Source organism: Alosa alosa, chromosome 7 (genome assembly GCF_017589495.1).
Source record: "Alosa alosa isolate M-15738 ecotype Scorff River chromosome 7, AALO_Geno_1.1, whole genome shotgun sequence".
Taxonomy (NCBI): domain Eukaryota; kingdom Metazoa; phylum Chordata; class Actinopteri; order Clupeiformes; family Clupeidae; genus Alosa; species Alosa alosa.
The window spans coordinates 17,957,902-17,973,543 of NC_063195.1; the positions used below are offsets into that span (position 1 = coordinate 17,957,902).

General features: G+C 45.8%; 2 protein-coding genes across 2 annotated transcripts in view; one reads left to right on the forward strand and one right to left on the reverse strand.

Annotated features, from left to right (window-relative positions):
• Positions 1-607: 607 nt before the first annotated feature.
• ddx39aa (DEAD (Asp-Glu-Ala-Asp) box polypeptide 39Aa) lies at positions 608-10,748 on the reverse strand. The gene is made up of 10 exons (XM_048248279.1): positions 10,670-10,748; positions 9,519-9,727; positions 9,152-9,279; positions 8,027-8,303; positions 6,749-6,867; positions 3,889-4,020; positions 2,542-2,651; positions 1,891-2,035; positions 1,025-1,172; positions 608-705 (listed from the first exon to the last, which is right to left on the reverse strand). The coding sequence occupies exons 2-10, from the start codon at positions 9,724-9,726 to the stop codon at positions 689-691; spliced, it is 1,284 nt and encodes a 427-aa protein (XP_048104236.1). The 5' UTR covers position 9,727; positions 10,670-10,748; the 3' UTR covers positions 608-688.
• A 1,142-nt stretch (positions 10,749-11,890) lies between these two features.
• evi5l (ecotropic viral integration site 5 like) overlaps positions 11,891-15,642 on the forward strand; it is an 83,496-nt gene continuing 79,744 nt past the window's right edge. Inside the window, exon 1 of the mRNA XM_048248985.1 lies at positions 11,891-12,170. The gene's annotated coding sequence lies outside the window, so the exon portion shown is untranslated. The remainder of the gene's footprint in view (positions 12,171-15,642) is intronic.

The following is a 15,642-nucleotide window of genomic DNA, read 5'->3' on the forward strand; positions in this document are numbered from 1 at the left end:
AAGGCAACAGGCAGGGCATGAGCAAGACTGAGGAAATCAAACAGCTCCCCCTGTGGAAAACTGTGCAGTGCACTTTTATCAGGGATTGATTATTTTTGTTTAAGGAACTATTTTAGCTAAAAGTAGTCATTGGTAGTTCTGGCTGTAGAATGTTAAAAAAATGTAACGACCCAATTCTGGTTGTAGAATCCTTCATATAAGCATTGCAATGCATCAACGGAACAACTATTTCCCTTGCCCAAGACCAATGAAATTCACAGCAAGTACCAAAGCAAAACACATTGAGGGTTTAGAATACCATTAAATTTAATAGAAAAAAAAAAAAAAAAAAAAAAAAAAAAAAAAAAAAAAAAAAAAAAAAAAAACACATACTTAGCTGACATTGTATAAAAAAAAAAAAAGATTAACTTTTAAAATCAATGAACAACCACAACAGTTGAGAACACCAAATTAAACACCTGACTCATTGCCATGGGTACAATAAAATTAATTCACAAAAAAAGTGAATCCATTTAGACATATGGTGAGGGAGGGGACACTGAGAAGAGGAGGAGGAAGAGATGAACCAAACAAAAAAAACACAGGAGGGAGGTTTAAAAAAAAAAAAAAAAAAAAAAAAAAAAAAAGAGATTGGTGGAGACAACGGAAATCTGCAGGGACCACCAGGAGGTGGGGGGTGTTGGACACCTCATCTGGACTGCTCGACTAGAGAGAGAGAGAGAGAGAGAGAGAGAGAGAGAGAGAGAGACGTTAAATACAAGACTCAGCCTTCATGTGTAACACAGATTTGCAATCATAGGCTACTCTAAGCAGTCTGAGTGACAAAAGACTTTATTGATGGACCAAGGACCCACTAATGATGCCACGCCATGATAAAGGAGTGGCCTAGCGACTCAACACCTTTCCCCATGTAAACAAAGGATACACATTATTATTAAATAACACATTTCCCCACGTAAACTAAGGATTAGTATTATTATCCATAACTGACAGGGGCCTAAAAGTTAAGACTGGTGGAGCTTACTGTAGGTGGAGATGTCAATTTCCTCTGGCAGCTCGGCCACGTTCACCTCGAACCGGTCCTGCACGTCGTTCAGAATTTTTGCGTCTGTTTCGTCCGACACAAACGTGACTGCCAGGCCCTTTGTGCCGAAACGACCCGCACGCGCCACCTATTACCAAGACAACGGGACGGGCATGATGACCAGTCAAACGCCAAAACACTGAACAGCTCACAATCTCAAGTCAGAAACCACTGAACATTGTATTGATAGGTTTGTGTGCCTACAACTACAGCACATGACTACAAGACCATATTAGATTAGAATGTGAGCAGTTGATGCACAGAAATGATGCAGTAATCAAGTGTGTGTTTAAGTGTGTGTGTTCTGTGGAACCTGTGCAGGTAAGAGTCGGGGTTCTAAGGGGTGTGTGTGTGTGTGTGTGTGTGTGTGCTCACCCTGTGCAGGTAGGTGTCCGAGTCCTCAGGTATGTGCTAAAGTGTGTGTGTTCTGTGGACCCTGTGCAGGTAACCCTAGATTCACACAGTTGCATTGCTAGTGGGTGTTCCCGACGGTCGGGGGTGTGAAGCTATGGAAATGCCTTGAAGTATAACCGTAATTTGATTGGCCGGTGCCTTCCGTTGCTGTCCGTCGGGCGAAAGTTGAACTTTTCAAGGGAGCAACGCTACGAATTCAGTTCGGCAACGGATGACAACGTAAACGAGATGCGATCCAGCACTGCACGCAACGCAGGTGTGTGTAGGCACCGTAAGAGTCAGGGGTTCTTGGGCATGTTGCAAGGTGTGTGCGTGCGCGTGTGTGTGCGTGTGTGTGTGTGTGCACGTGTGTGTGTGTGTGTGTGTGTGCACGCACGTGTGTGTACACTCACCCTGTGCAGGTAGGTGTCCGAGTCCTCAGGCATGTCATAGTTGAAGACGATGTTGACCCGTTCGATGTCCATCCCTCTGCCAAAGAGGTTGGTGGCCACCAGGATTCTCCTCTGGAAGTCTTTGAACTGTTGATACCGTGACAACCTACGCAGACAAACACACAGGACATGAATAAGTTTGTTTCAGCTAACAAGAAACTACACCAGATTTAAACAAACAGTATACAGACAGAGTGACATCCAGACTTAGTGAAAAGAATGAAGCACATCAGCACCTGCCTGTAGTTGCACTTTACACGAATAATACGAACGAGCATAAACTCATGTGACTAAAACGTTCAACATCCAAAATGTGTGCGAGAGGAGCCGTGACTAGGCAGAGGAGTGTACCTCTTCTGGTCGTTCGCTCGTGTGTGTACACAATAATACTACTCCTCATCCTGTTCCATGCCCCTGTGTGTACACCTCTTCTGGTCGTTCGTTCGTGTGTGTACACAATAATACTACCTCATCCTGTTCCATGCCCCTGTGTGTGTACCTCTTCTGGTCGTTCGTTTGTGTGTGTACACAATAATAGTACCACTCATCCTGTTCCATGCCCCTGTGTGTGTGTGTGTGTGTGTGTGTGTGTGTGTGTGCGTGTGCACCTACCTCTCCTCCTGTTCCATGCCCCTGTGGATGGCGATGGCGGGGAAGTTCTGCTCGACCAGCAGCTGGGACAGAGCCACACAGCGCGGCACCGACTTCACAAAGATCACCACCTATAGGCAGCAACAGGTAACAGCAGCAAACAGAAACCGGTCAACATCTACCGGTAATTAAATAAAAACATTTATTTGTAGAGCACTTATCACAGACATGAGTCAAAGTGCTTTACGAGAGTATTAAATCATTATACAAGTATAGAAATCCAAGAGAATCTAAAGTAATGGCGTTTGGAGTATAATCTGTAGCGATGGACAGTCCACTCAAGGTCACTCAAGGTCAGGGGTCAACTCTGAATACCAGCAGCAGCCTCCATACACTGCCTCAACATCAAAGTATCTAAGCAACAATCGCGAATACTGTCTGTCTGTGTGGTTTGACACTTCCACCACCTGGAGACAGAAAGACAGAAACTCAAGACACCTCAGAACGGCACGGTGTCATCGACTGCACCACATACAGAGATTCAGAGAAGGAAAAAAAAAAAAAAACTGCCCAACATGTCAAAGACTAGTCACCAAGTCCTACCGAGAAGCACTGGACACTTGTCATCAACCTCTAGGACACCCGCATGCCCAGGCTAGACTTCAAAGACGGTCTCTGAAGAGTGTCACACATATCACCTTACTGAGTTACAGCGAGACCTCCAGACACTGCACTTCAACACACGGTGGTGACTGGGTGGCCATAAGGACAGAGTGCTCCAACAGACCCCACACACATACAGCATGTACACACCAGCCCTCATTCTATAGAAATCCATGTGTCATTTTAGCCCTCATTCTATAGAAATCCATGTGTCATTTTAGCCCTCATTCTATAGAAACCCATGTGTCATTTTAGCCCTCATTCTATAGAAATCACTATAATGTCTGCATCTGCATTTTTGCAGGAAAAATAAATCCCATGTGGTAATCATTCCGATTCTTTTAAAAATTGTGCTCACTTCTAGTTAAGTAAACTAAAACTTTATTATAGTGTAGACTATTGTCACCTTCAACAAAATAGAGCACATTTTAATGACAATCACAATATTTATTGTCCTCATTTGCACTGCACAGAGACAAGGAGCTTGCACACTGCTCCAACAAACACCAACAAACTCCCAACATTCTAAAGTTGGCAGCTGTTGGAAATGGTCTTTAGAATGTTCATAAAACCAACTGCCAGTCTACACTCTCCATCCAACAAATGCAGATGCAGATGGCTGGCCCACATTGGCCCAACTGTTGGTGTTTGTTGCCGTTTGTTGGAGCAGCGTGCGAGCTCCTACAGAGACAGCGAGCTGCCTACCTGGTTGAACTCCAGCACGTCGAGCAGGTCAAAGAGCTTGCGGTTCTTCTCGCTGTCCTTGAGCTTGCTGTAGTACTGCTGCAGGCCGTGCAGAGTCAGCTTGGTCTCATCGTCCACAAACACCTCCATGGGCTGAGCAGGGGGACAAAATTTAAACAAAAAGAGTTCTGTTTAATTTTTATTATTCTTAATTTCCTATAATGAATCATTTCCTCTCGCTAGGTTTGCCTCATTCAACACACATGGCTGGGCTCAACGGAAGTAGCACCTAATACTGTGTTCCAATATATATTTTGGTGTCCACTATTAACAAAGAAAACTAACACAACAATTACTAATTGTCAAATCATACCAATTATTTAAACACCAGTTATTTCAAAGAACAGCTGCTGAAGTGACGTCAGGTGAAGTTGGACCAAATGCAAAAATAAATGTGGATGTACACCAACAACACACACAACTACAGTAGGCCAGCTACACACACACACACACCTAGGCCAGCTATACACACACACCCACCTAGGTCAGCTACACACACACCTAGGCCAGCTATACACACACACACCTAGGCCAGCTATACACACACACACCTAGGCCAGCTATACACACACACACACCTAGGTCAGCTACACACACACCTAGGCCAGCTATACACACACACACACCTAGGTCAGCTATACACACACCTAGGCCAGCTATACACACACACACACCTAGGCCAGCTATACACACACACCCCTAGGCCAGCTATACACACACACACAGGCCAGCTATACACACACACACACACACACACACACAGGCCAGCTATACACACACACACACACACCTAGGCCAGCTATACACACACACACACAGGCCAGCCAGCACATACACACACACACACACACACCAGCTAGCTATATACACACACACACACACACACAGGCCAGCTATACACACACACACACACACAGGCCAGCTATACACACACACACACACCTAGGCCAGCTACACACACACACCTAGGCCAGCTACACACACACACACACACACACACACACACCTAGGCCAGCTACACACACACACCTAGGCCAGCTATACACACACCCCTAGGCCAGCTACACACACACACACACACCTAGGCCAGCTATACACACACACACCCCCTAGGCCAGCTATACACACACACACACACACACACACCCTAGGCCAGCACACACACACACACACACACACACACACCTAGGCCAGCTATACACACACACCCCTAGGCCATACACACACACACACCTAGGCCAGCTACACACACACACACACACCTAGGCCAGCTATACACACACACAGGCCACACACACACCACACACACACACCTAGGCCAGCTATACACACACACACACACACACACACACACACACACACACACACACCTAGGCCAGCTATACACACACACACACCTAGGCCAGCTATACACACACACACACCCAGGCCAGCTATACACACACACACACACACCTAGGCCAGCTATACACACACACACACCCCCAGCTATACACACACACACACACCTAGGGCCAGCTATACACACACACACACACACCTAGGCCAGCTATACACACACACACACACCTAGGCCAGCTATACACACACACACACACCTAGGCCAGCTATACACACACACACACACCTAGGCCAGCTATACACACACACACACACCTAGGCCAGCTATACACACACACAGGCCAGCTATACACACACACACACACACACACAGCCGTCAGCACACACACACACCCAGCCAGCATACACCTAGGCCAGCTATACACACACACACACACACACACACACACCTAGGCCAGCTATACACACACACACACACACCTAGGGCCAGCTATACACACACACACACACCTAGGCCAGCTATACACACACACACACACACACACAGGCCAGCTATACACACACACACACACACACACACACAATGCCACACAGGCTAGCCATGACACAGGCTGTTGGCAACCATACAGGAGTTGGCACAGGAGACACATGCAGTGCACTTGGCATATTATGTCAAAGTCAGCCCCGGCAGTTTCCAGTCCGCTAGTTCTCCAAGACACTCCGCTAGTCTCACAAGACACTGGGCTAGCTCACAAGACACTCCGTTAGCGACACTCCTTTGGTGCAGTCTACGTGACTGAACACATCAGTGCCACACACCCGACCAAGCTAATCAAGAGCATTGTAAAATATGATCAGGAGCATTCAGGTAAGGCCATACAGAGGTGTGTGTGTGTGTGTGTGTGTGGCTGCTGACAGGAAATGACCGTTTAACAACACAAAGAAAACATGATGCCACTGCCAGGGTGCACTCAACATCCACACCAGCGAGTGAACCACGTCAGCCAAAAAAGCCTGAATCAAGACCCATATCAGGTGCCAGCAATCCTTCATTCCACAATCAGCGCATTTGTTAACTGTTTTTATATGAATAGGCTAATTATGACAACAACAAACAGTCAGCCTGTTTCAACAACGCAGTCTTCCAAGGACAGCTGTTGAAATGACAAGTGATGTCAGGTCAAGCTGGAGCGAGTGCAAATAAATAAGTATGTACGCAAATCAAAGCTGGCCGTGGGTGTGTGAGCGTTAATCACACACACGCGATGTAACAAATCTGAGGAAGTTGCATGCAGAGACACATGCAGAGCACTTTGTGTATTATGTGAAAGTAAGCAGAGCTTGCACCGTACAAAAGCAAACAAAAAAAAAAAAAAAAAAACACTAGGAGACAGACAGACACAGACACAGACACACAGGACAGAGACAGACACCCACACAAACACACAGACAGACGGACACCCAGCGTGCCAGTACTCACATCCTGCATGAACTTGCGGCAGACGGGCCGGATCTCCTTGCTGAGCGTGGCGCTGAACATCATGCACTGCTTCTCGTGGGGCGTCAGCCGGAAGATGTCCTGCACGTCGCGCCGCATGTCTGCAAGAGACGGTCGGAGAAACGACAACAACTTAGATCCTGCGCAGCCCTCCCACCCCCACACAGAGCAGTCACACAGGGCAGGGGCGGCCCCTCCTCAGCCCTCGCCGGTCCTCCTCCTTTACCGTAATTTCCCAACTAGGGTTCATACATTGATTTTACAAACTTTCTTGAGCTATGAAAGTTAATACATGGGGGCAGTTAATATGGTATTGCGGCTAATACACAGGAAATGAATGCACATAAAGCAGACGCTCTACAGTCGCAGCAGGAAGATGTCCTGCGTGTCACAAAGGAGGTTTGCCAGATGGCCTGCATGTCACAAAGGATGTATACCAGATGTTCTGGAACTGAGTCATTGACTGACAAAAATACTGCTCACGCCCGGCCCAAGGAGGGGGTTGTGGGAAATGAAGTTCAACAGCACAGATCAGGGGGATGGAGGGCACTACGAGTGGTCAAGCACTCTGCAGCCTGTCCGCTGTTTTCCTTCTCAACCCTTCAGCGAAGCGAGAACTTTGAATCTTTTGTAACAAAAGATTTTGTTCTGCAACAATTTAAGGGTTCTAAAATATCATGTTGAGTTTAATGAGCCCTCATATTGTGTGTGTGGGTCAGGTGCACGTTGAGCTCAATGCAAATCAAACCAGCTAATAGGCTAACTGAAATAACACCCATGCCAATCTCTAGGTATGGTGAAGGGTATGTGATGTGGGGGCTATTTTAATTCCAAAGGCCAAGGTAACTTTATCAGGATGCACAGTATTCTGGAGCCATGAAATAACTGGCCTTTAAAAATAAAAATCTGCCTGTCTCTATGGGAATTTAACATAGGGGTGGCAATACTTATGACCCCTGTATTTTAAGGAAGAACATTTATTTATTTATGATACATTATTCATTCACTAAGAAAATTGGTGTCCTGTTAGATATTTCCTCATTTTTCACTTAAGGCATTAAGATCAATTTCCAAAAGATGATTTTATATTCCTCTTTTCAGTCAACTTTAGCATGGGTGCCAACACTTTTGGCCATCACTGTGTGTGTGTAATTTTATATATATATATATATATATATATATATATATATATATATATATATATATAGAAACCTCATTCCTCTCCCCTCCCATTTTCTCTGTGTTTCTCCTCCTCCTTACCCAGCTGCTCCAGCATCTTGTCGCACTCGTCCAACACGAAGTGCTTGACGGTCTTCAGGTTGAGCGTCTTGTTGCGGACGAGTGCCAGGATGCGGCCCGGCGTGCCCACCACGATGTGCGGGCAGTTCTTGCGCAGCACCTCCTCGTCCTTTTTGATGGAGAGGCCGCCGAAGAAGACGGCGCACTTGACCGTGGGCATGTACTTGGAGAAGCGCTCGTACTCCTTGCTGATCTGGAAGGCCAGCTCGCGCGTGTGGCACATCACCAGCACGGCCACCTGGGGGGGGGGGGTTAAGGGAGGACACACAGAGAGAGTGGGGTGAAAACAGAGCAACAGGCAGAAAGACTGTCATGAACGAGAAACAGACAGAGAGACACAAATGAGAGACAGACAGAGAGACAGGCATGAACGAGACAGACAGAAAGTCACAAATGAGAGACAGACAGAGAGACAGGCATGAACGAGAGACAGACAGAAAGAGTCATGAACGAGAGACAGAAAGTCCTGAACGAGAGACAGTAAGAAACGAAGAGACAGTCATGAACGAGAGACAGAAAGTCCTGAACGAGAGAGAGACAGTAAGAAACGAGAGACAGACAGAGTCATGAACGAGAGACAGAAAGACAAATCCACAGATAAAAAGGAGGAAGAACAGCATAGAAGGGGTGAGAGAGAAAGCGAAAGAGAGGGGTCAGTCAACAAGAGTGAATATGACAGGTCAGGTGCAAGAGCAAAGTGGAGGAAAGAATAGGACGAAGAGATGAAGTAGCCCACGAGAGAAATGAATGAATGAAGTACAAGTGGGGGTATACTTGATATATGGGGCAACTGTTTGAGCAATGTTGCTGCTCCTCATTACTGTGGTTGTATTTTGGGCAACAATTAATTTTCTGAACTTTAATCATCAGTAGGAAAAAAATTAATGATCATCCAATTAGAGTAAGTGGAACGAATCATGTGGTTGCCCAGCAACATTGTTCCACAAGTTGACCCATGTGTCATCGCCTTAAGATGAAAATAGTGTGTTTCTGAGTTAAATACACGACTCTTGTCAACGTGCCTGAAACAGTCACTAAACGCATGAGTTAAGGCATGTCAGCTAAGGTGTGTTTGGGTTTCCTCACCTGTCCATCAACGGGTTCGATCTGCTGCAGGGTGGCGAGTACAAACACAGCTGTTTTGCCCATACCTGACTTGGCCTGACAAAGGATGTCCATACCAAGAATGGCCTGAGGAATGCATTCGTGCTGGACTGTGGACACAAGCGGTCAAGGTTAAGAGCAAATAGTCAAAGGGAATTACGCATCGTTTTTTTTTTTACTTGTGCAAGGCTGTGTGTACTGTGTGAGTGCAATTCAATTTAGCATGGGCCATAGACTTAACAGTTAATGAGACGATTTCAGAACTAGATAGACTTAGCAGGGAATCAAAGGAACAGGTGTGGCGCTATTTATAGTCATTTGAAACAAATGGTGTTTGCATTGGAGGCACCTTCTGATGGATGTTCGAACCCGCAGTCGACGATGGCTCGGAGCAGTTCTGGTTTGAGCAGGAAGTCGCGGAAGCCGGAGCTGTGGATGGAGACGTAGGAGCCCTTGACTTCTTTTTTGCCCGCGGGGGTCACGCTCTCCGGGGCGGTCTGCGGCTCTTCGTCGTCCTCGTAGTCCAACAGCTCAGTCTCAACGTCGTTCTCGGCCATGCTACAGAATAAGAGACACATGAGCAGTCAAGAACGCAACTAACGTTTTTCCGCCAACGTTCGGGGTCTTTGGCAACTGGTAAGGGGTGACACATGTCAAGGAAAACATTCGCGTCAAAGATCTTAGAGCGTAGCGCTCTGTAATCGTTGACTCGTGTTCACTATAGTCAGTAGGCCCATCGAAGGTAACAACAAAGTGGACTACCTGGACTCAAGGTGAGCGCAGACTCCCAATGCCAAGTCGCCAACTTTAACTTGACGCTTGAAAGAAGCCTGACGTCGTAACGCTAGATCTAGTAGCCGGACGCATTCGGTTCGTAACCTGAGACCAGCATGGAAACGTCATCATTATTATGAATGAGCTCCTTACCTAACAGCTATGCATGCGAGAACCACTTCCTTTCTCACACCATCGTTTTACACGATGATTTAAATGGGAACATTTATCTAAAATATCTTCGACCAAAACAACTTTGGCTAATGTACCAAAGGGATCTGAAAGACTCAAAGCTGAAAAGCAAGCCTAACAGCTGAGCAAGACACAATGAGACACTCAGGCTAACTGTTAGCATATCCATTCAATCTATGCTAACGTAGACTAACTCAAACAACATTTCTGTAAGGCGTCCCTTTTAAATACTGCAGTGCTATAGGGACTCTACCTTCGTAATGACATTTTCAAATATCTAGGAGGTGCAGCTGAAAGTAATATTCAAAACATCTTGGCCAAGTTCACTGCGCCATTGCAATGATCAAGCTAGCTAGCTAACTACAAGCTAACAAGCGTGAGGTCTTCGGATGATAGTTTGCAAACATTCTCTCAAATCATATGAATATAACGTCATCAGTTGATATATCCCATGTAACCTCAAGTCCAGTGATGGCTAAAGTAAAAATAATCTTGCAATACTCAGTGGTCTGGGATTCATTCGTTCCTTCTTACCTTTCTGTGTTGTATTCCTTCAAACGCGACTTCAGACTGCTACTATGCTTCACATGGACAGGCCAAGTTTATCGTTTTCCCGGAAGTTGAATGTTGTAATGTACATGGATCCTATTGGTTACTTTCAAAGACAAGTGTCTTGCTGTGAATTAAAAGACAACGTGATTGGTTGCTTCAAATGTCCATATGATAAGTGGGTTTGGCTAGCATCGATGCCCAGCACCAGTTTTCTTTACAATTTACCACGTGCAATATAAATATTTAATATAACACTAATAAATACTAACCCTGTCAAATCAGGTTTATTGGCTGGATAAAGGCAAGCCTTTAAATAAGACGTACTGGCAATGGTTTCGGGGTCTTATAATTTGCATAACCATTGCCAACAGATGTTTGATGACACGGGCAACTCTTGCTTTGTCCACACGGGGGCGCTAGGGATTCGAGTCTGACAGTTGTCTCTGGGTTGTGAGACTACAGTGGAAGATGCTAAGGGACACTGGCTGCCATATGAGCGTTCAAATGTTTAAGGCTTATGCATGAGGGTTCTTTTAAAATATAAATTGTTGTTCATAAAGCGCATGACATTGACAGAGCATTATTGTTATTATAGCAGTCAAATTGAGGTAGACTGTTAATTCAGATGCGGCAGGAAGTTTAACGAGTTCTCAACTCAGTTTCCATATAGAAGTTGAATTATCGTTTATTGGGCACGTCGGATAAGCGTTTTCCACTCAGAGATTCATAAAGGCTGTATTATAGGCCTATGTTGCAAGACATGATTTGGCTACGTTTTTCAACAAGGGAAGATAATTAATTATACAGAAATGCAGTAGGCCTAGTCTAGGTATTATCACAAAAAAATCACCTGCCCATCTCCATGCAGAATGAAACATGACACACCTGATTGGTTCATGCTGCAGTCATGCAAAATTATTGTCGCAATTTCAGCCAAATCGTTGGTTACACATGTCTCTGTCACTCTGTCATAGTTCTGACGTCTGTGCGTGTGCTATGCCTCATCGCAGAAATTACCAAGGGACACGGCTCGTAGGCTACTGCCTAATGCCAGAAAATGGCGCTCTGTGTCATAGCCGAACCGTTGTGTTTGAGCAGTGTATGCTGATATTATATCATTTCTGCATCTATTCAAAATTCTGAGACAGTCGTCTGGATAATAGCTGGAAGTGGCCTACAAGCACAACCGTGAATGGGCGGTGATTTGGGAGGTGCCATTTATTGTAGGCGTTGCCTGTAGGTCTCCTTGAGGAAGCTAGATCTGACAGCTCCGATTTTTTTGTCGTTAATTAACCAACAGCAACAGCGAACCATGTACTGACCGACGTATTCACACATCTATTTATTTTAAAGGCTCGTTCCAACAGGCGCAAAGATAGCCAACGCGGAATGATAAGACATTTCTCCGATGATTATAACGGGAATGACACTGTGGAGCCACGAGTCGTCCAGAGGCTGCCGCTATAATGGAAACGGAATTCAGGTGGGCATCGCATTTTAATATGTTCATGGCATTTGATTTGTATGAACCGTAATATTTTGTTTTGGTTCTGATAGCCTACGTGGCGTCATGTTGTGTGTTGCGGTTAGGAGTCTTGAGGGGCAAATCGGTAAAGGGTAAATCGGCAAACAATGCTATGAGATTCCAGTACATTAGCCTATGCACCGAAGATCAAGCCTACATCTTCGTGTAGCGACAACGATGCTATACCCAAATCATACCCTCGAGTAGGCTAGCCTATAAAACTATTAGCAAGGATATTTCCATCAATATTAGGGCAGCCTTTCGTAATCCAAGAAATTGCGAAAAGCAGAGAAAAAAGGCAGTCCTTTCCATTTTACGCGCAGCGACGCGCACGGAATATAATGCATTTCTTCTCGGCCTAATTTCCTGTCATACCGTTATACAACCAAAACTATTTATCCGATTTCATCGGCTAGGGCTTTGAATAGCGGTTTTAGATTTCAGGTAGACCTGTCAACGTTATTGCATAGCGAAGCTGGATCGTGGACAGAGGCATCCCCCGCAGCGAGTGCTTGTAGCCTTCGTTCACAGGTAACATTCGCGTCAGCGTTTTAGCATCACAGGCCACCACAGCAAAAACTGTTGGCTCAAATGCATCTGAGACACACACACACACACACTCCTTGGGAGGCCCCATGGCAGACTATAGTCCGCGTGTGGTGATGCTGACTCCATTATCACGCTTGCGGACGTCCAATTGACCCACATTGCATGCCGTCAGAAAACGAGGCCCATATCCTAGCCTGGTCAAAGGAGGCTTGAGTGACACAGCTCGTCTTTCCCGGCTGGCTGTCACTGCAGGCAGCCTGGTGAGCCGACACAACACAAAAATGGCTGCTCATCATTCTACCCTCCTAATGCTCTCTCCCCCAAAACAAGTGCAACGTGGCGAGATTTTTTGTATCGCGAAATTATCAGTGGCGCTGACTATGGTGGTGATGTTGAGAATTCAAAAGATTGTTGCTGACTAATACAAAAGCCAGTGCCATTTCCCTACCCTTCGTTTCTTTGAGGTCTCCTTCAGGGGAAATTGGTTAAAGAGATTAATTATCTCGCTTCTCCGTCTGATGAGTATTACAACAGCGAGTGTAATTACTGATTGTAGATCAGCACACAGACTCTTGCTGCAAGCCCCCTCTATTCAAACCGGTGCCACTTCATGATTGCAGAGTTGATGATTAGACTCTACAAAGGAGTCTAACGCGGTCTATCTCTTGTGTGTGTGTGTGTGTGTGTGTTGGAGGGGGTGAGGTGGGGGGTTTGGATTGTCAGACTCTGGTCTTATCTCCCAAACCCACTCACTGAGGCGAGATCACACAGAGAAACCTCCGAGCAGTAATGAGATCAGTTCGGCCCCATTGCTAATACACACACACACACACACACACACACACACACACACAAACACACTTCTGAGCACTGTGGCTTTTATGTAAGAGTGCCCCCCCCCCCCCCTCACAGTTAACCCCCTGATGTACTTAAGACACACTCATGTGAAAAAGTGACAACATTGATATCATGCCCAAGGAAAACATTGGGCATGATTGAATTAGTATAGGGCATTGCAGGGTATTTGTTGTCTTTCAGTTGAGCAAAATTATACGGCTTGTCTATTTTGCTCATCCTCTAACAATGTGACAGATTGTCTGTTGTTATTGTAGTGGAGATCAAGTTTGCAACTATAAACCCTAATGAAAGCCCTAATTGAATCAGAACCAGCTCTGTGTTTGTGTAGAGTCACACCTCTGGGAGAGAGTGTTGTCTGTCTGTCCTGCTACAGTGTGAACCTTGAGAAGGGGAGAGAAACTATCAATCTGTGACAAGCTTTATCCTCACCATACCCCGCCACCCTGTCAACCATGTGTGTACCAGCAGGCCATGTATGGAGAAGAAGCAGCGAATAATATTTATACATATAATAATCATGTATAAATGCACACTATTTATACATATACTAATAATTTATAAATGCACAAAATATTTACTAAAAGCTCTTTTGGTAATGGCTGAGTTATTGTCATACAACACACTTTCCTGGTCTAAAACAACAAATGAATTCTAAGTCATATATAACATATGATTTCAAACAATGTTCCCAAACATTGTTAAGGTGACCAAGTGTGTTCCACCACAGAGGGCTCTAGCTAACCAAGACCAAAGCGGAGTTAACCAGCGTGCTGCGACAACCACCACAGAGGTCCTTCCCCTTAAAGGAGAAGTTTGGTGTGATATTGACCTAAAGTGTATTGAAACATGATACCGAGTGTGAACCTTTGTCTCATAGCTCATCTCGGCTATGACAGAAGGTACTGTCTGTATAAATTGTCTTGTAAATAAACTACTAGTGCTTTTTCAAAGTTCTCAATGTCTCGTTTTAAATGTCAGGGCCCTCAGAAGTCTACCAATGAAGTGTGGAGCTACTTTGAGCCTCGTAAATGGTGTAAAACAGTGATTTATTTGCATGGCTAGCCCGATGCCCGAGGCACCCCCAATAGAAACTTGTTGGTAGCATCGGCTAACTAGCGCCAGATTTCGGAGTGCAGGGGACAAGCCGAGATGAGCTATGAGACAAAAGTTCACACTCGGTATCATGTTTCAACACATTTTAGGTCAATATCACACCGAACTTCTCCTTTTAATCGACACAACAACGCCCTTGTGGACATTCCAAAACATACAGTCATCTCTTGTCAAGTGTTGCAGTTCATTTCTTTCCACTGGAAAACGGTCACATCTTGTGAGACGTGAAGTTGGATGTCAGACTGATCTGCTCAAAGGCCTCTGGGTGGTCAGTTGTGCCCTGCTCTGGTCAGGGGGACCTTGTCCAGAATTAATTTATCCACAGTGCCAAGGCTTAGCATCCCAAAGGAACCTCCTCTGGAGTCTGTGCCCCCTTTGATACCCTCGTCGTGGGCATGTTAAAGAGACGGACACCCTCCCCTCCTGACTCTTTGATACCCTCGTCGTGGGCATGTTAAAGAGACGGGCACCCTCCCCTCCTGACTCTTTGATACCTTCGTCATGGGCACTGCCGTGTCTGCCCTCCGCACTTCCCGCCACCTTCTCCGAACCCTCCGAACCCTTCAGCCACGTGCGGGTTCCCACCTCCAACCACATGTCCCTTAGTCCACCTCTCTCTCCGGAACCCTCAGGCTCCCCTTAGGCCCCGCTCCCAGAGGACTCCCTCCTGGCCGTGCCTGGGTGACGCTAATGCTCTGTGAGAGGACTGGGACACACTGACCCAGGAGTCCTCTGTCTGGTTGTTGTGGTGTTTGTTTGTTTGTTTGTTTGTTTGTGTGGCTCCAACTATGAGGCCGGAACTATGAGGCTGGACGGTTTTGATTGCAGATATGGCTGCTTCCTTCCTTTGAAGCAATAATACTGAACTTGAATGAACTTGAACCCTGGTTCACTGATGATACTTGCATGG

Coding starts and splice junctions, on each gene's coding strand:
- ddx39aa (XM_048248279.1), bottom strand. CDS start 9,726: ATGGCCGAGAACGACGTTGAGACTGAGCTGTTGGACTACGAGGACGAC. Junction 6,868..8,026: donor CAAGATGCTGGAGCAGCTGG/GTAAGGAGGAGG, acceptor CGTCTCTTGCAG/ACATGCGGCGCGACGTGCAG. Junction 2,652..3,888: donor ACGTGCTGGAGTTCAACCAG/GTAGGCAGCTCG, acceptor TGCTGCCTATAG/GTGGTGATCTTTGTGAAGTC.